The sequence below is a fragment of the Terrapene carolina genome, unplaced genomic scaffold (assembly GCF_002925995.2).
Source record: "Terrapene carolina triunguis isolate 2854851 unplaced genomic scaffold, T_m_triunguis-2.0 Scaffold193, whole genome shotgun sequence".
Taxonomy (NCBI): domain Eukaryota; kingdom Metazoa; phylum Chordata; order Testudines; family Emydidae; genus Terrapene; species Terrapene triunguis.
In genome coordinates, this window is record NW_020664544.1 from 5,246,425 (window position 1) to 5,265,242 (window position 18,818).

At 61.9% G+C, this 18,818-nt stretch overlaps 1 protein-coding gene across 1 annotated transcript; it reads left to right on the top strand.

The window, feature by feature from the left end:
- Window positions 1-721: 721 nt before the first annotated feature.
- CDK5RAP3 (CDK5 regulatory subunit associated protein 3) lies at window positions 722-11,528 on the top strand. Its single transcript, XM_026654803.1, has 13 exons — window positions 722-796; window positions 1,517-1,648; window positions 2,153-2,253; window positions 2,887-2,935; window positions 3,499-3,677; window positions 5,084-5,220; window positions 6,089-6,233; window positions 7,092-7,220; window positions 7,624-7,708; window positions 8,486-8,574; window positions 9,492-9,697; window positions 9,931-10,102; window positions 10,611-11,528. Exons 1-13 carry the CDS (start codon window positions 724-726, stop codon window positions 10,674-10,676), a joined length of 1,563 nt encoding a protein of 520 aa, XP_026510588.1. The 5' UTR covers window positions 722-723; the 3' UTR covers window positions 10,677-11,528.
- Window positions 11,529-18,818: the final 7,290 nt, after the last annotated feature.

The following is an 18,818-nucleotide window of genomic DNA, read 5'->3' on the forward strand; positions in this document are numbered from 1 at the left end:
TAGGAGGCACTTAGGCCCAAGTCCTTCAAAGAAACAATTGGGAAATAACCTCTCTGGTTTCCTCCTGGAAGAGTCAAACCTAAACACACTAAATTCTGTTAATCAAGCGGGTTACACTGACTCTGTGTGTGCACGGGTATAGAGCTGTTGTAGGAGAGCTAAATCTTTGCATTTAGTTCTAAGCCCCGTGAGACCCCTAGTCCTTCAGATCTCTTGTGGCGGGGAGTTCCCCAGTCTAGGCCCGACCACTGTCTGAGTTCCATCTCCTGCACTCGCTGTACTAGTCGACTGTTTTCAGAGTTCCGGTGGAAATCTCTTCACTTATCCTCCCGCTGACTTTTGGTCTCCAAACAAAAATAGTTGCGAACGTTCTGTGCGGTCGTGACAATGTTTTTGTCATACACTGGCTGAGCATAACCTCACCCGTTGTCCCTGGATGTCCTCTGTCTGTCCAGGAAAGTAGAGCATCCGAGTTTGGATCAGCACCGCAAGAGACTAGACCTTTGCCTTCTGTTATGACATGGAACCCAAGGGCTGGGGAGCATCGTTTGCTAGGAGCTGGGGTAGCAGGGGAGTGTCAGAGATGGGCTGCATGGGCTTGGGAGATGGCAGAGGCTGGGGTGTGGGTGGGAAGGTGTGGTGGATGGGGAGGATTACAGGCCACGCACTGGCTTTGTTACCTGTATTATCAGGCTTTGTTCATCCCGCAGATTCTCCCTATTTATGGCAATGTCTTTCTCTCTTCACCAGGACTATCAGAATTTGCCGATTGACATCCAGACAAGCAAGCTGCTAGGTAGGATATTAGCTCCTGTCCCCACCTTCCAGCTGGAGAGGGAGGACGTTGTGGGAGAGGGGCACATGCTGGAGGGGGTGAGGGGTTAGGTGGGCCAGAGAATGGGCCGTCAGCGTGCGCACGAGTTTCCTTCCACCGTGAAGCTTGCGTCCTTCTGATTTCAGCAGGACTCAGGAATGAGGAGAGTTTGTCGTCATTTCTCCCGTTGGGATGAAACCCGGAGGAAGCGGAGCAGAGTTGCCCCCGTCACCACAGGCCTCATATAGATTAGTGGAGTCAGCGTATGGGTGGGGCGCTGGCTTGCGATTGGAGTCCTCCCTTGATCCCCCGAACGGGCTGGGTGCGGATCCCCTAGCACACTGACACGCCTCCTCCCTGCTCAGAGAAGTAAGAGAGAAGTTAGTTCATTCTTCGTCTCTCTCTGCTGAGACAGCCAGCAAGGAGTGGGGGGGGGGGAGCTTGTGATGCAGCCACCCCAGAGACCCTCCAGCTCAGAGGGGCTACTGGACAGCCGCCAGAGGGTAACGATGGCGTCTCGTCACTACCCATTTTGACCGCGTTTACAGCAGCTGCGTAGAGGTGAGGGACTCCCGTCCCTGAGCCAATGATTGGGAATCCCCCCCCCGCCCCAGCAGTGCCCTCCCTCTGCCGTCTCCCGGCTGCCCCTTGCTCCTGCTGGTGGACACCGAGGTGTTTAACCTCCGTGTGTCCCTGCTGCAGACTGGCTGGTGGACAGGAGACACTGCAACCTGAAATGGCAGAGCCACGTGCTGACTATCCGCGAGAAGATCAACGCGGCCATTCAGGACATGCCAGAGAGCGAGGAGATCAAGCAGCTGCTCTCGGGATCCTGTGAGTGGGGCTGGGGAGAGGAGGAGGATCTCCCTGATGCAGGCTTGGGTGCCAGCGTCTGAAGTGGGGGTGGCGGGTCCCATTAATGCAGGGGATTTGCCATGAAGGCCGTTTACGTGCGTGGGGCCTGGTCAGTCGCTTGGCATCCTGTGGCCCCACTGGCAGTTTGCTGCTGCGATCGAGGGTCGCGAGCGTGTCCATCCCAGAGCTGAGGGGCTTGTGTGTCCCCCTCTTTGCCCCCAGTCATCTCTCGCATGCACTAGGCCCATTGCAGATGCCAGAGGAATCCAGCCCCAAGGACTTCGGGTATTTCAAACATTCCTGTTTAGAAAGGAGACAGAAGCCCAGTGACACGTGCCCCCTTGCCCTGTTGCTGCGCCAGTGTACAGTGCGAAGGGCTGGAGCTTTGAACGGCAAACCTGGGAACCTCGCCCTTCTCCCCTCAGCCCCGGGTGACTGGGTATCGCATCCCGTCTGCCGTCCCAGCTCTCTGTCTCATTCCAGATATTCACTATTTTCACTGCCTGAGGATTGTGGACATTCTTAAAGGGACCGAGGCCTCCACTAAAAACATCTTTGGCCGCTACTCTTCCCAGCGGATGAAGGTGAGCAGCCCGTGGAGGCAGGCCCGGGCGGTCGGACTTGTCCAAGAATTTGCCAAGTTGGTTCCACTTTCAAGCAAGTCAGGCTGGGCTGGGCTGTTAGCGGGATGAATGGAGCCAGCGTCTCTAGGGTGCCGGTTCGAATCCAGCCTGAGTCTACAGCAATTAGAAGCTGTTGCTCTCTGGGGCCTGTACGGTGGCCCCTATGTGAAACGAGTGATAATAATAATCCCTATCTCTTATCTAGTGCTTTCCATCGGTATCATCAGCTCCATTGTACAGCTGGGGAAACCGAGGCACAGAACGGGGAAGTGATTTGCCCCAGGTGACTCAGCAGGCCTGTGGCAGAGCCAGGAATAGAACCCAGGTCTCTGAAGTCTCAGTCTGGAGCTGTGTCCACTAAGCCAGCCGGATGGGTGGATGCCGTCAGTTCAGTGCCCCATGTTAGAGGGTCCCTGGTGACTGCACCATTCCCAAGCACCGAACTCCCACGTCGCCACCAAGTGTGGCCGCGTGCCCTGCCCCTGCTTGTTCTTTGGCTCTCACGCTGCACGGGCCGACGCTCAGGGGCTTTGTGCTTCTCCGGCTTCATTGGGCATCTTCTCAGCCTCTCCCTTTTTCTGCTCTCCGTTCCAGGACTGGCAGGAGATCCTGTCCCTGTATGAAAAGGAAAACACCTACCTAGGTAAGGCAGCCTCACCTCACCGCATTGGGACGCGTAGGCGTTCGGCCACGGGCAGCCGCCTGCTTTCTTCCTGCCAGAGCTCGGGTGTGACTTGCTGGGGACGGCGTCTGCATGGCACGAGCTCACCTGTACTCCCAGCTCTCACACGCTGAGCCAGGTCCCTGCGTCCCGTCCCAGCCCCACTTCCCTTAGCCTTTTGCAGCCTGTATAAACGAGTCATTCACCCAGAGCCGAGGGGGGCACAGAAGCCATTCTGCACCGGCCGCACTGATCGTCTCAGCCGTGTCAGAACTAAGCCACATTGGCAGCATGTGTGTGTGCAGGGGGAGACCTGGCAGTGGTGGCGTGAGCACTGTGACCGTTCTGGCATAGAAGCTTTTGCTGTCCTGGCCCATTGCTCAGTACTGGAATTACACGTCCTTAAAGTGAGTGGTGGGGCTGGGGCGAATGGGTCAGCGCTCGGAGAGGGAATCCTCCTGCGCTTGGCCTGGCTTTCTGGGTAGGAAAGGTCCGTGCCCCAAATGTCTCCTCTCCTGTCTGTCCCTTCACCCCCTCCCTCGCAGTGGAACTCGCCAGCCTTCTCGTGCGCAACGTCAGCTACGAGATCCCGTCCCTGAAGAAGCAGATCAGCAAGTGCCAGCAGCTGCAGCAGGAGTACAGCCGCAAGGAGGAGGAGTGCCAGCTGGGGGCCGCCGAGATGCGGGAGCGCTTCTACAGCTCCTGCAAGCAGTACGGCATCACCGTGAGTCCCTCGCTGGGCCTGGGAGGGCCAGGCCTGCTCAGAGAATCTCAGGGCTGGAAGGGACCTCAGGAGGTCATCTAGTCCAACCCCCTGCTCAAAGCAGGACCAACCCCAACTAAATCATCCCAGCCAGGGCTTTGTCAAGCTGGGCCTTAAAAACCTCCAAGGAAGGAGATTCCATCACCTCCCTAGGTAACCCATTCCAGTGCTTCACCACCCTCCTAGTGAAATAGTGTTTCCTAATATCCAACCTAAACCTCCCCCACTGCAACTTGAGACCATTGCTCCTTGTTCTGTCATCTGACACCACTGAGAACAGTCTAGATCCATCCTCTTTGGAACCCCCTTTCAGGTAGTTGAAAGCAGCTATCAAATCCCCCCTCACTCTTCTCTTCTGCAGACTAAACAAGCCCAGTTCCCTCAGCCTCTCCTCATAAGTCATGTGCTCCAGCCCCCGCCGTGTGCTCCCCTGTGCCCAGGACGGGCTGGGCCTGCTCAGAGAGCATGGACACTGCCTTAGCCTCACACAGCACCCACCGTGTGCCCCCCTATCCTGGGAGGGGCCGGGCCTGCTCAGAGAGCATGGACGCTGCCTTAGCCTCACACAGCACCCGCCACGTGCCCGCCTGTGCCCGGGAGGGGCTGGGCCTCTCCTTTCCAAGAGGGTCCTAGCTCCCGCCACCTCTCCCCATCGCTTGGATCGCTGGGCCTTCAGTGCCCTCTGCTGTGACCCACCCCCGCGGTATTGGGACGCTCTCAGCACTGCACAGCCGTTCCTACCAGTGCCCTGAACAGCCCAGCCCCCCGGCTCTACCTCACCTGCCCGTCACCAATGGCTCGGCCCAGGAACCTCCCCGTTTCCAAACCTCGGGGCCTCGCCAGGACCCTGGGCGTGCCTTCCCCACACCCCTGGGAGGCTGTCTGAGCAGACGAGGGCCGGCTGTGGCTAGGAGGACACCTGCATTGGAAAGTGCCTCTCTTTCCCCCAAGTCCTGAGCTGGCTCCTTGCCCCCAGGCTGCTAGTGCCGGTTTGTGCCCGTGGAACTGCCCGTGCTGCCACTGCTCACCCCTGCAGATCCACTGGGCTCCGGTTCCCCTACCTCTCGTCCACTCGCTCCTGCCTGTTCTGCGCTCCAGCAGCTGAGCGTCTGCGCCGGGGGCTGTCCCCCGGCAACCCCACCCCAGCTCCCTCTGGCTCCATTGGTGGTCTCCTGCCCTTAAGCCAGCTTGCGTTCCAGCATTCTCCAGGGCTCCTTCCTCCACCCATTGCTCTTTGCTGGGATCAGATGCTCCATCCCCCCAGCCTGGCAGCCCAAGCTAGCCCCGTGGTTTGGCTGGGGGGAGGCTGATGGCCTGAGTACCCGGGTCCCTGCTCTAACGCGCCCCTGCTCGTTCTCGCTGTGCAGGGCGATAACGTGCGCCGGGAGCTGCTGGCCTTGGTGAAGGACCTGCCGGCGCTGCTGACGGAGATCGGGGCCGGGGCCCGGGTGCTCTCGGAAGCCATCGATTCGTACCAGGCCTGTGTGCAGTTCGTGTGTGAGAGGTAACCAGACACCTGCCTGGGGAAGGCCCCGCAGAGACTGGGTCCCTCTCTCCCCCAATTCGAGCAGGAGTTGATCCTCTGCTTCGGTACTCGAATCCGGGACAGCATGGAGGTGTTAACGGTGCTGGGCTGGGTAGCCCCAGATCCGGGCATGGTAGGGGGCAGGCAGGCCAGGTGTGCAGAGCCCCTGAGAGGGAAGAGGATGCTGGGGCTTTCTTCTGCTCCAGGGTGTCTTTTTCCTCCCTCCCCCATCCTGCGGATAAGTGGTTTCTGGAGGTCTAACCCCTCCCCTGGTTTCACACCCACCTTTGCTGCTCGGTTTCCCAGCTGAGATCTGCCTGTGGAATTAGCTGATTGTGGAAGCCCTGGGCTTTTCCTTGCTGTTTGGGCACATCTTTAAATACCCCCGGCAGTGCCGGGCTCAGTCCCGGACGTTCTCAGCAGGAGCGCGCTGCCTGGTTTGCTGCCTCCTCGGCGACTCTCCGAGTTCCCCCATCCCTCCTGGGCGGGGGGAGTCAGAGACCGTAATAAGCCTGGTTTAAATCCAGCTAAGGAGAAAGGTGGCTGTAAATTGCCATCCCTGGGCTCTATGTTCCCCCTCTCTGAGCCGCCCACGTCCAGCCGGTGCCATTGCTGGGAGAAGGGGTCGTTATCTCCGTGCCGGAGAGTCGAGCTGGGTCCTTGCTGCTGCTCCTGGCAGCCGCCGTCAGGGAGATTCCCCGGTCACAGCTGATGCAGACTCCACAGCCTGCTCCCCCGTACCCCCGTGGCACTGTGTGCATCGGTGCAGCTGGCAGGAGCAGAGCCGGGGGGAGGCAGAAGGGATCCCAGTGCCCTGACGCTGCCCTGGCCCTGTCGTGTGTTCCAGCGCCACGGAGCAGGTGGTGCCCATGCTGCGACACGTGCAGGAGCGCGGGAACTCGACCGTCTACGAGTGGAGGAGGGGGGTGGAGCCCACCATGGTGGAGCGCCCACGGGCGGAGGAGGTGCCCGAGCAGCAGGACGAGGAGGCGGTAGGTGCCGGCCGGGCTGCCATCGAATGGAAGAGAATATGGCCCAAGGGGGGGCCCGAGTCTAAATGCCCCGTGGGCCTTGCATGGGACAGAGGCAGTGGGGCAGGCACAATGAATTGACCCAAACTCAACCCAGTCTTTCCTGATTGGCTTATTCTCATTGGCTGGTGGGGCTGGGAGCATCACGTCTGAAACACCCGGATTCCGAGGTTCAGTTCCCAGCAAGGCCGACTCAACCCTGCATCTTCCCCAGGGAGAGAAGTTGAGTCCCAGAGGACTCTGGCAGGCAGAGACCTGAGAAAACTAGGTCCCCTCTGCTCTGCATGGGGCTCACAGGTCCTGGGGTTTGCTCCTGGGTCCTTGGCCAGAATGTTCCCTCCCCTCCGTGCTATAGACTGCGCTGGGCGCTGGTTCTGCCCCAGAGGTGGCTGCATTTCTTTGCTGGGAGAAGGAATCCCTAGCGCTTGGGGTCCTTCAGTGCAGTGTAAACATACAGGATCACCCTCCACCCTGCGCTTTCCAGCGCCGCCTGGTCATGCCGCGGTACCACGAGAACCGGCTGCTCCTCCGGGATTTCTGGCATGATTTGCGGCCTCCCGTAGAGCACCTGAAACAAGCGTCTGAGGGTCACCCCTGGCTTGTGTGAAGGGGACGCTGGTCTGCCAGGCGCTTGGGCAGCATCTTCCAGAGCGAGCCGGGGAAGCGCCTGGGGGTCCAGAGCAGCAAGAGGAGAGGTGTCTCCATGGGCCATGGAGCTGCCAGCTAGAGAGAGCACAAGGGTTGACAGCTCCAGGCTCTCCCAGCCTGGTGCCGGTTAGAGCTCCTCTCTCGGGGGGCGTCTTGCTCTTCTCATTGCAGATCGACTGGGGGGACTTAGGGGTGGAGTCCACACCTGCCCCCGTGGGGGTTGATTACAGCATCTCCGGGGAAGACGGAGCCCAGGCCGAGGAGGTGGACTGGGGGATCTCACTGGAACCTGACCCCCAGGTGGGTGTGTGCTGTACCCCTCTTCCCCCTGCTGGGCATCCACCGGCCAGGCAGCTACTCACCCTGTGGGGACACAGCCGTGCTGCGCAGTACAGGCTGGATCCGGTCTGGCTGGGACCCTGGGGGAAGGTGTAGACTGAAGGCAATGTGGCCTAGTGGCTAGAGCGCTGGACTGGGGCTCAGACCTGGGTTCCATTCCCAGCGCTGCCACCGGCCCCGCTGAGTGAGTTCCCACCCCATGCCTCAGTTTCCCCATCTGTAAAACGGGGATGGGCCTATGTAAAGTGCTAGCTCTTGGCTGCTTCTCTCTCGAGGCGAGGGCAGCTCAGGGCTCCCACCCTGGGGGCGGCGCTATGGGGCAGAGCGCCTGTTCTTACAGGAGGCTGCCTTTGACTCACTGCAGGGAGCCGGCACTGACGGGATAGACTGGGGAGACGGGAGTGGCGGTGACCCGGTGCAGATCACAGTGCTGGAGGCTGGCATCCAGGGTAAGGTCCTTCTCCTCTGCCTCTCCGCAGCCCCGGGGCGGCTGGCAGTGTCGGGCAGTTGAGCACAGTGGGTGGCTGGTATGGGGACAGGGCGGGAAATGTCCTTGGGAACCGTGCAGCCGGGATCGTAACCTCTGCCACCCTCCAGTGCCTGTCTGTGGCCTTCTCCTTCCCAGTCTCTAACCTGAGCCGATAGTGGCCTCAGAGACGCTGTCACACTGGGGTGCGGGCTGACTCCCTGGCGGAGCTGGGGGGTGATGTGGCTGGCAAGGCTTGGTGGGGGGAATTTTGCTCGGAAGGGACAGGGCGGTGGGAGCTGAGGTTCCCAAGTGAGTCGAGCCAGCAGAGCTCTTCCTGGGGTGGGGGAAGGGAGTCAGGCCCCTGGCACGGCCAGCTGGGCACACCTGGCACCTGAGTGGAGTTAGCACCTGAATGAACATCAGGCAGCCACTAGAGGGCGCCGGGGGATGGCACTTCCTACCTCAGGCAGGGGGTTCGCATTGGCTTTGAATGCAGAGGGATGCCAGGTCTGGAAGGAGGCCGGCTGCTCCCCTGGGGACTTTGCCAGGGCGGCTGGGCCCAGCGCTCTGCGCACCAGGCCGGTCTTGCTGGGCGGCTGCCCCAGGAAAGCATGCGGAGCTCTATGGTGAGGGGCAGTGACTTGAGGCGATCTGGTGCCCGGCGGGGAGCCCGCCCAGACCCTCCGCGGCTGCTCAGTGAGGTCTCCCCCTGCTCCTCTTCCCAGCATCCCCTACCCCGTGTGCTTCTCCTGTTCAGTCCCAGATGGAGTCGCCCGAGGGCCTGATGCTCTGACCCTCCTGGAGAGCCCGGAGACCCGGAACCAGTTCATCGACGAGCTGATGGAGGTATCCTGGGACAGGGCTTAGCACACACTAAGGAATTAAGGGGGAGTGGGGTATGTTGCTTATCCCCCTTATACACCTGGGTAAACTGAATCACGGCACAGCCTAAGACATGCTGCCTCAATGGCGAAGCCTGGAATAGAACCCAGGAGTCCTGCGTTCCAGACCTCCTTGTTCTGACGGTTGGACCCCCAGAGCTGGGAACAGAACCCAGCAATCCAAACTCCTGATCATTTGGCCCCCTCGCCTCCACCCGCTCTAACCGCTAGCCCCCGATTCACAAACGTAGCGAGAGGCTATTCCGGCTGGCTGGGTACTTGAGTGAACATCTGGAGCTTTGAAGGGCGTTAGAGAGCTCACAGCAGCACGTTCATACCCCTGATCCGGACTGGAATCTAGGCAGCCGGCACCGGGGTGCTCTCTGGCACCTCGTGGACTTCATGCCAGGGCAGCTGAAGCAGGAGGGCTGCCAGTCTGTGCGTCCCCCCAGGGGGGTAGGGCACTACCCCCTTCCCTTTGAGCACGGGCACTGCCGCACATGGGCTCCCCTTGGCGAGGGCGGCCTGCAGCCGCCCAGCACAGCTCAAAAGCCTGACGTTGGGGTTCATGACAGTAGTGGAGCCGACACCCCAAAGCCTGGTCCCTGGCTGGGCGCCAGAGAAACCCGGCAGGCAGCGAAGGGCCCTCTTTCCTGGGAGCTCTGCATGGCACCTGCGTCCAAAGGATTTCTGCCTCTCTAGGGAGCGCTGAGCCGGCTCACGGGAGGGAAGGGGCCCCGTGTCCGGGCCCTTTCACTCCCGCCTGGGCTGCAGGAGCGCCGTGTTCTCCAAGGGGCAGAAGGGGTTTTAAAGGGCCATGCTCCACGTACGGTGGGGTGTCCACGCCTGCTCCCCACCCTGTGCCTCCCCTTCCCTCCCCAGCTGGAGACCTTCCTGTCCCAGCGCATCATGGAAATGAGCGAAGAGGCCGACGTGGTGTCAGTGAGCCAGTTCCAGCTGGCCCCGCCCATCCTGCAGGGCCAGACCACACACAAGGTGGACGCCATGGTGTCGGCTGTCCGGGAGCTGATCGGCCGGCTGACCAACCTGCGGATGCAGCACCTGTTCCTGATCCTGGCCTCCCCAAGGTGCGTGGGGGGGCCCCCTCCTCTCTCCCAGCCTGCTGTGTAGGGGGGGGACCCCCTTCCTTCCTGTGGGGGTGGGGAGGTTTGTCCTCGAGGGAGGAGACCCTAGGATCGGGGTGACAGAGTGAATTGACGGAGCTAGCTCTGGGCCTTTGCAGAGCCAGCCCCTGGGGGTGGGGGCGGAGGGACGGTGGTCTTGGTGGGTGTTGATGGCGCACCTGGGTCTCGTGGGGCAGGTACGTGGACCGGGTGAGCGAGCTCCTGCGCCAGAAGCTGAAGCAGGCGGAGCTGCTGGTGCTGAAGAAGGAGCTCACGGCGCAGAAGAGGCAGGAGGCGCTGGAGGAGCAGGGGACCCTCGAGCCCAAACTCGACCTGCTGGTGCAGAAAACCAAGGAGCTGCAGAAACTAGTAAGAAATGGGGAAGGGCCCACGGTGCCCCTGGTCAGATCTCACCCCTGTGATGCAGGGCCCCTGGTCAGATCTCACCCGCACGACATCCCCCTCCCTGTGATGCGGGGCTCCCCGAATCAGAGGCTGCCCGCATGGTGCCCCCTTTCTTTCCCATGTAGCCGCAGGCCCCTGACTTTGATTTCATGCACGACAGCCCCCAGCCTGCGTAACTCAGGCTTCGTTGTCTTGAGCATTTCCGCCCCCTCCGTGGAGTCCCTGCTCCCCCCCGTCATAGAATCATAGAATATCAGGGTTGGAAGGGACCTCAGGAGGTATCTAGTCCAACCCCCTGCTCAAAGCAGGACCAATCCCCAGATAGATTTTTACCCCCGTTCCCTAACTGGCGCCCTCAAGGATTGAACTCACAACCACTGAGCTATCCCTCCCCCCCCAAGTCATCCTTGGAGGGGGCTCCCTCTCCCCCAGTAACCTCACCCCGGGCCTGAGCCTGTGCCCTGTCTTTCAGATTGAAACGGACATTTCCAAACGGTACAGCGGGCGCCCTGTGAATCTGATGGGCACCTCCCTGTGACCCCCTCCACGGCGACGCAGCCCCCTACGGAGCCGGGGTCCCCCAGAGGGACAGGACAGAGGAGGCTTCCCCGGGGCTCTGCTAACCAGGACTTGCTCACGTTGTAAGGAGCAGATGTGTACGGGGGGGCAGGCTGCCAACTGCGGCTCTTGCCCTTTCCAGGGGCTCCAGGCAGCCGGGAGGGAATTGCTCAATAAAGCTGGGGGAGCTGCTCCATCCCCACCCTGCTCCTCTCACGCCCCGATTCCTCTGGCCCAGCCTGCAATATCTCTCACTGGGACGCTGGCCCCTCTCCTCCCTCCCCTGTGTGTCTGACCAGAACACTGATTCCTCCCCCTGCCTCACAGGGACCCTGATCCCTGCCCCGCAGGAAGATTGTCACCGGGTGGGGCCCTAGAGGCTTGTGTTCCCTCCCCACCACAGGGATTGGCCCAGCGCCCGGGGATCTGAGCCAGGGTCAGGCGAGCAGCGGGGCTGCCAGCAGGAGCCCTGCTTTCCCCCGGCCCGGCGCCCTTCCATCCAGCCACTGCCAATGCTTTACCTGGCTGCCTGTTATCAAGACAGCTCCCAGCCCCGGCCTGCGGCGCCCCGCTGGCCATGCAGAGGCTGGCAGTGCTGTGAAATGCCCCCCACCGGCATGCTGGGAACTGCCTCTGCTCCCAAGGGGCCCCTCAGCACCTTGCTCCAGGCTGGGCCCTGCCCCCCTTCCAGCTCCCGGGCGGCTTTTGGGGTGAGGGTTGGGGGTGATTCAATTTTAATTTCATAGCAGAGCAGTTGATTCATGGCGCTTTGTCGCCGGCGTTGACTCCCGTAATGACTTTCCATCAAAATGAAAAGTGGAGTGACACCGCTCATTATTCCGGCTGCTTGTTATCTCAGTCGTGGGGAGGGCCGCCCCCTCCCCGCTGCCTTTCAGCCGGCCCGGACAGTGAGTGATGGCCCCTATTAATCACCGACCCCGCGGACTCCGGCGGACACACGCTATCCGCAGGAGAAGGGGGAGAGAGATAAGGCACCGGCAACCGCTCCGATCAATTAACGTCAAGCGGCGTCACCCCTCCCAGCCCCTCAGCCTCACCCCTTTCGGGGGGCGGTGATGGGAGATGGGCAAGGGACAGGAGAGGAGTATTTGCGCCTCCTGGACTGATTGGATTCCCTCTGTCGGGGGAGCCCCCACCCCCAGTCCTTGCCAGCCCTCAAAGCCAGCTCCGTGCTGGGGTTGGAAGGCCTATAACCCCCTCATGGCACATCAGCCAGTGGAGGGCACCCCGTGGAAGCCACAGACCACTGATCCAATCCCGTCTGCTGTCCCGCCTCCTGTCCCTCCTCACCAGCCCATTGGTCCCATTTCATCCTCCATCCCGCCTCCAGCGTTGACCTGGATGCTACCTGGAGTTTCAAAAGAAACCGCCTCCAATCCCCAATCCTCCCCCCGCTCTCTGCTCAGCTCCTGCTGTGCCCTCCCGCGGGGAGGGAAGGGTCCACCTGACCTGTGGCAGTGATGGGGATAGCGCCCACTACATGCTCAGAGCTTTGCAGTTGGAGAGGAAGAGGTCGCCCTGCCCCAAGGAGTTCCCCGTGTGAACAGCCGGGGTGGGAGAAGGGATGCAGCCCACCAGCAGAGAAATCTGGGCAGGTGGGGATCTGGGCAGCAACTTGGCTCCAGGTTGGTTTGGAGGTGGGGAGAGGCGGGTGATGGGGTAGAAAGAGACAAGGGGTGAGGGAGGGGCATTGTGCCAGGCGCAGCGTGAATGTCCAGGTGTAGATGCCGACGCAGCTGGGCCGGTTAGTGCCCGTGGGTTGGTGTGGCATGGGGCGAAGCCGAGCTAGCAGGAGAGAGGCCTGGCATTGCCGTGAGCAGTGAGGGGGAACTGGAGACTGAGGGCTCTGCATCCACGGCTGTTGTGGGACTCCCTGGGGGAGGAGAGAGCATTAGGGGCATCCCGCTGCCGCCACCCCAACATAGGGAATCCACTGGGCCTGGCACAGCTGCCGCCTGGCAGTAGGGTGTCCTGGCGGGCCCCTGCTGGTCTTGCCGCTGGAGCGTGCCTGACCCAAGCAGGGAGCAATCACCTAGACCCTGCAGCAGCAGGCTTAGGGCCCCTTGTGGCTTTATAACATAATGTTGGTGATATTGCCTACGGCCTGGGCCCACAGCCCATGTGTTCAGTGGACAACGAGGCCAGCCCTTGGTGAGCTACTGTTGTGGACAGACGCTGCCCATCTCCATTACGGCCCGTCAGCTCTGCCCCGGCACCGCCACACAGGCAGGGTCCCCTCCGCAGCTCGGGAGGCAGGCGGAGAGCTTGTCAGCTGTTCGCCTGAATGAATCCAGGGGCAGGGAGTTCTCCCGGTTAACGATGCAGCTTTGCCCCACGCAGCAGCTTGGGCAGGGATGGTCCCACGCGTGGTGCGGTTCGACGGGGGCAGACGCTGAGTGGAGCGGACGTTGAGCGGAGCTTTCTGTTGATTTCAGATGTGGGCTTTCAGTGCCCTTTGCTGGCATCCCTTGTTCTACAGGGCAGCCGCCTATCCCCTTCCCTTCCCCCCAGCACCAGCCAGAGGGCTCAGCAACGCAGGGCAGCTCTGTGTACCTGAGAGTGGAGCAGTGTCTGGCTCTGTCAGCCCCACTCTTTTCAGTGACCCTGACCCCCGGCTGACGGGAGCGCCCCCTAAGAACACCGGGGGGGGCCCGTCCACTCTTCACGCTCGCTCAGTGTTTGCCTAGTTGTGGCCCCAGGCGCTAGGTGCTGTGCAAAGACCAGGCAGGCCCTGCCCCAGAGAGCGCCCAGTCTCGGTCACAGGGTCTCCGACTTTCCTCCCAAGGCCCTTCGTCCACCCCAGATGCACCTTGCCGGGACAAGAGGGACACCGAGGAGCCATCTCAGGTGCTTTGGGCTCCGGCAGGGTGGAAGGGGAGCCCCTCCCCCAGTGCCCGTCCCCCCTGCCCTGGGGGTGGCTCCCTCTGGAGGTTGCGTTCTACGGGGTGAAGCTAGAGCTGGGTGGAGGGGCTGGATCGAGGGCCCTGGATCCACCCGCAGGGCAAACCCTCCCACTGAGCCGCCAGGGGGGAGCGGGGCCATCTGCCTCCATAGCCTGGGCTGCCCTCCGCAGGGGCTGCTGTCTAACCAGGAACCGGACTGAGCCTCCTCCACTTGGCTCTCTGCTTCCCCAGCCTGGGTTTGACCCGGCGACCTGCGGGTGATAAGGCTGCAGCCCAGACACCGGAAACTCATCTGCGTGCGGTAGCTCCCCATCCTGCTCCCAGGCCTGGCATCGGGCGGCGATTACTGCACCGCTCGAGGGGCAGTGGCTGTGGGTGGGGGACCCTCACCCTGAGGACGCCTCCTCCCCACATCCCCCCGTGGGAACCTGCAGAGGCTGCGGACTCCACCTCAGAAGGCCCCAGCGAGATTGGGCCCATCCCTCACCCAGCCAGGAGGGGTCCCTGCCGAGCAGGCTGCTCCTGGATGGAATGAGCCCAACCTCTGCCCTCGCCAGCCCCTCTCGGCCCAGCTCAGCCAGCCTTGCGGGCCTGATCCCCCCCCAGTACCCACCCCTGTCAGCCTGCTCTGTGTCTGAGTCCGCTCCCGGGGGACCCCAGCCCTGCATTCCTGTGGATCCAAACGACCCCCTGCCTAGTGCTCCCAGCCGGGCGCTAGCAGGGTCAGCTGAGGCTGGCAGCTGGGACGGGGGGGGGGTCCCACGTGACCCTTCCCCCTGGGAGAGAGACTCCCCCACACTGAGCTGATGGAGCACTTCTGGGTGGGAGCTATTCTCTGGCTGGAGCCTCCCCTGCCTCCTCCCCCCATCCCACTGCCCTACCTTAGCATGGCAGAGATGCCCCCAGCCTGCCAGATGCCCTAGCAGAGCTGGGCAGGCTCGCTATGCCCTGCCTGGCCTCCCTGCCCCATTGCCCCTCCGCCCCATCTCTGCCCGGTCCCCATTTGAAATCAACATGGGTGAAATATTTAAACTTCTCCGGCGTGTCTAATCCAAAGTTCTGGGCTATTTCCCACCTTGGCGATCCATTAACGTCGCCCCACTGCCCTGGCCCCCCGCGCCGCCTCCCCCCCCAAAACCCCCCGCGCCGCGAACCCATTTGTCAAACGCTGCCGCAGGCTGCGCTTGGCTGTGTCTGAAAGGACGAGGCGCCGCTGCAGGGGAAGGTGAAGATGAATAAAGGGGCTATGCAAATTGCTGCTTAATCTGCAGAGAAACACCCAGGCTTGGGGGAGACTCTCATTACTCCTCGTAACTGTGATTAACGGACGAATTAAACGGCGCCCGTAACCCGTTCCTGGCCAGGGGAGCGAAGGCCCCAACTCCCTGCCCGGTGCCAGGAGAAGGAGATGGCAGCGAAGCCAGGTGGAGCCCCTTCCTGCATCGGGAGGGGGCTTCTGCTCCGGGGGGCAGTGGGTGCCGGAGAGGGGCAGATCAACACTTGTCTCCCAACCCGCTGTATGCAGGGGGGGCAGAAGCTACTTGTGAATTGGGGGCAGCCAGAGGGTCGTGAGGGAGGGAGAAGGAGCCACCTTCAGGCTGGGAACAGGGTCCTGGGGGTTCCTAGCTGCTCCCTGGCCTACTCCAGACCCCGTCTCTGCTCTGATCCCGGCCCCGCTCTCATCGCCAGCTCCCTCCCGGGCATGTATGAGTTTATCCAGGAGCAGAGCCTGGCACTAGTCCCCTCCCATCTCCCCCACCCCCGGTGGTTGGGGCTGCAGTAATGAGGCTGTTGTGTGTATTCCAGTAGCACCTGGCAGCCCCAGCTGAGATCCGTGCCCTGGCGTGCACGGTGCTGTACAGAGGCAGTCCCTGCCCTGAAGAGATGAGCTAGGAGCATCGTTTGGCCACTTTTATCCAGCTGGGGAAATGAGGCCCCAAGGGGTGGGGTGACCCACCCAAGGTCACCCGGCAGAGTTGGGACTAGACCCCAGAAGTCCTGGCTCCCGATCCTGAGCTGGGTGCGCCATTCTCCTCTGCCAAGGCGCGGGCGCTCTGGGCGTGCCCCATGGCATGGGGATGGGTAGCGTTCCGGGGAGATAGTTGGAGGGGCCATTAGCCAGAGGCAGCCTGCAGCCCTCCCTTGCTTTGCAGCCCGGCTTTAGGCTCTGGCATGTTTATAAGGGCCCCGGGGAGGTAAGTGAGATGCGCAGGCAGCGGGCACGTGACAGCCCGAGCAGGGGGCTGAACAGCCCTGCTCCCCCCCCCTTTTGCACTAAGGTGGGGGCCATCCCCAGGTGGGCTGCCCTGACCGACGCCCCGGTGATGAGCAAGAAGGTGCTGTCCCCGGGGGCGGGGGGTTGGAATGCCTGGCCATCGGCAGGGGGATCCGCGCCCCCTGTGCCAAGGGCCTGGGTGCCCCGGGGAGCGAGGCGGGCAGGCGGCGGGTGCCAGGGGATGAGATGACAGACGGTGCTGACGGACGGTCCATCAAAGTGGAGAGGAAGAGGCAGGATTCGGTCCCATCTTTTATGGTGTCACTTGGGGGGGGGGGAGCCTGTCACAGAAAGCAGGGCTGATGGCTCAGCCGGGCCACCCCCATCGCCCCGATCTACTCGCACAGACCCAGCTGGCGTGGCTATTAAACGCCTTCGTCCGTCCCCCTTAAAACACCCAGTGCGAGGGGAGAGACGCAGCAGGCGTATCCTCGGCCCTTCCCTCCCCAGTGCAGCCAGGGCCTGGCCCCACTCAGGTGGATGCAACGGGTGAGTCCAGTGCTCCCATTCTCCCTCCAGTATTGGGGCAGGAACCAGCCCCGTTCCCTACATACACACACGTTCCCTGCTGCAGTATCGAGGTGGGAGATGGTCCAATTCCCTCCCTCCCCCTCCAGTATTTGGGCAGGGGCCGGCCCAGGCCCGCCTGCCATATCAGAGGAGGCCCCTGCCTTGTTCCCTTCTCCCCATCGTTAGGGGTGGAGGTGAGTCCAACAGCCCCCAACCCCGCTATATACTCTCTCTCTGTCTCTGTCTCTGTCCCACCTCCTGTTCTCAGCCACGCTGTCCTGGGTCCGGGCTGTTCCCGGGGCTCCGTTTTCTGTGGTCTCAGCTAGGGGCCCCATGCTGGGCATATCCCTGTTCCAGCTGGCGGGACGTCCGCCCCGCCCAGCTCTCCCTCAGTCTGTGAACGGGGAGGCGAGGAGGGCAAGCGTTTGCCAATCTCACTCGCTGCCTTGCGTGGCTCCTGCTGTGCCACGCGCTCACGGCTTCGCAGCAACTGAACTGGCTCGGAAAGCACGGGAGCCCTCTCTTACCTGAGCAAAAGGAGAATCTCCACTGGCTGGTGGCAGTAGAGGGCTTATGAGTGGGCCTGAGCCAGCCAGCAGAGGGCAGCAGACAGAAGGAGACACAGCAGCTCATTACTCTAGTTTGTGACCCGTCAGCAAGAGCATCCTCCACCTCTACAGGGACTTTCACCCTGACGGACCCCCAATCTGGCCTCAGTTTACCTGTTGCCAGGGTGGGATGCAGCAGCCACCTCTGGGGTAGGGCATAGCAGCTGTTTAACAGAGCACAGCCGCATTGCGTGACAGCGTAGGGCATCCAAGGGATTGTAGTGAAAGGCAGATTGCAAACTCTTTGAGGCAGGAACTGTCTTTTTGTGCTGTGTTTGTCCAGCACCTAGCGCCATGGGGCTCTGGTGCACGACTGGGGCTGCTCCAGGCTACCGCAGTAGAAATGATCAATACTAAGCTGAAGCAAGCGACAGAACGGAATGGCCCAGGGTGAAATACGTGCAGGACAGCAGAATTAGCCCCTTGATTCCTGCAAAGAGCAGCAGACTCTCTGGAGGATCACAGGGCACCTCGGTGCCCCATACCACGCTGTATACCCCGATGATGCGTGACCACAGAGCTCGCTCCCCCACCCCCCACTCAGCAGGCTCTGAGAACCCTCTCGCCAAACAACACGAGACGGGCGGGCGTTGAATGCGAAGCCTCCAGCCCTCGCTCACGCCGGCGTGATAGCACCCGGGTCTCTATCCCTGGGGCCTTGAACCATAGGTAAGAGGCTGGTTTCACTTGGGATTCCTAGTGCAGTCGTCCAGCGCCCCACCGGGGCGCCTCCCAGCCCCCTCTGAAAGGACCCCTCCCTTGAGGGGATGTGTGGGAACTAGAGCACATGGGTAACCTCCCCACGATGTGCCCCACTCAGAGCGTTCCTCCCAGCTGAGGATCTCGGAGCCCTTCAGCCTTGCCAGCCCCACGGGGGTCCAGATTGGCCAAAGTGACTTGTGACATTGGCTGCCCACCTGGAAATGCCTTAAAGGGGTCTGAGTACTTGCCCTCTGAGAACCAGGGCCCTATAAGGCGACTCAGGGTGGGCCCCCAAAACCACAACTTGGGTTGGCAGATCCGGGCCGGGGACACCGAGGCTGAGAGAAAAGAAGCAACTGGCCCAAGCCAGAGGCAGAGCCGAGGTTAGAACGTAGATTTCCCGGCGCTCTGCTCAGGCCCTGAGATCAGCCCCAGATCATCGGACAAATCCAGGCGCAGGATTCGTGAGTGAATCAAACCTGGATTGAAGATTCGTTGCATCCCCGATCTAAACTCAAGAGGCGGACGCTGCAGGTGACCCCCCGGTTGCTGGCTCTCAAGGGAGATTCACCCCAGGCCTGCCCTACGCCCCTGGTCACGCCAGCTGCTACACCCAAGTGAGGGGGTCTGCGTGTCTGGCTGGGGGGACCACTCGAGCTGTACCCAGGATGCCGCTTGCCCAGAGGTCTGTTCTGGGGGGGCTTCTTGTGCCGTCTTCAAACGCAGCTGGCCCTGGCCGGTTGGAGACAGGATCCTGGGCAGGCTGGATGTGATCCGGTCGGGCAATTCCTACACTACAATGGCAGCTCCCCCCCCCCCCCCCCCCAGGGAGCAGCGGGCCTGATCCTGCCTGGCGCTGAGAACCCAGAACCCCCGTTGGCTTGGAGGCACGCGAGCGGTGCTCAGCGCCTCGCGGGAGCCAGGGAACCAGGGGATGGGTCCAGAAGTGGAGGGGGCCGGCTTCAGGCCTGGAACTGCTGATCTGTCGGTTATCCCAGGGGAGTATGTTGGGGGGGGCACAGAGCCGGGGGGGGGTAATTGTTTGAGCCCCCCCTCCTCCATGCATGAATCAGGAAAGCTGTCCGGTCTCCATGGCGATGGAG

What these genes read in the sequence shown, in the direction of transcription:
- CDK5RAP3 (XM_026654803.1), top strand. Translation starts at nt 724, where the DNA reads ATGGCAATGTCTTTCTCTCTTCACCAGGACTATCAGAATTTGCCGATT. An exon ending in CCAGACAAGCAAGCTGCTAG is followed by an intron (nt 797 to 1,516) that starts GTAGGATATTAG and finishes TCCCTGCTGCAG; the next exon opens with ACTGGCTGGTGGACAGGAGA. An exon ending in TCATCGACGAGCTGATGGAG is followed by an intron (nt 8,575 to 9,491) that starts GTATCCTGGGAC and finishes TTCCCTCCCCAG; the next exon opens with CTGGAGACCTTCCTGTCCCA.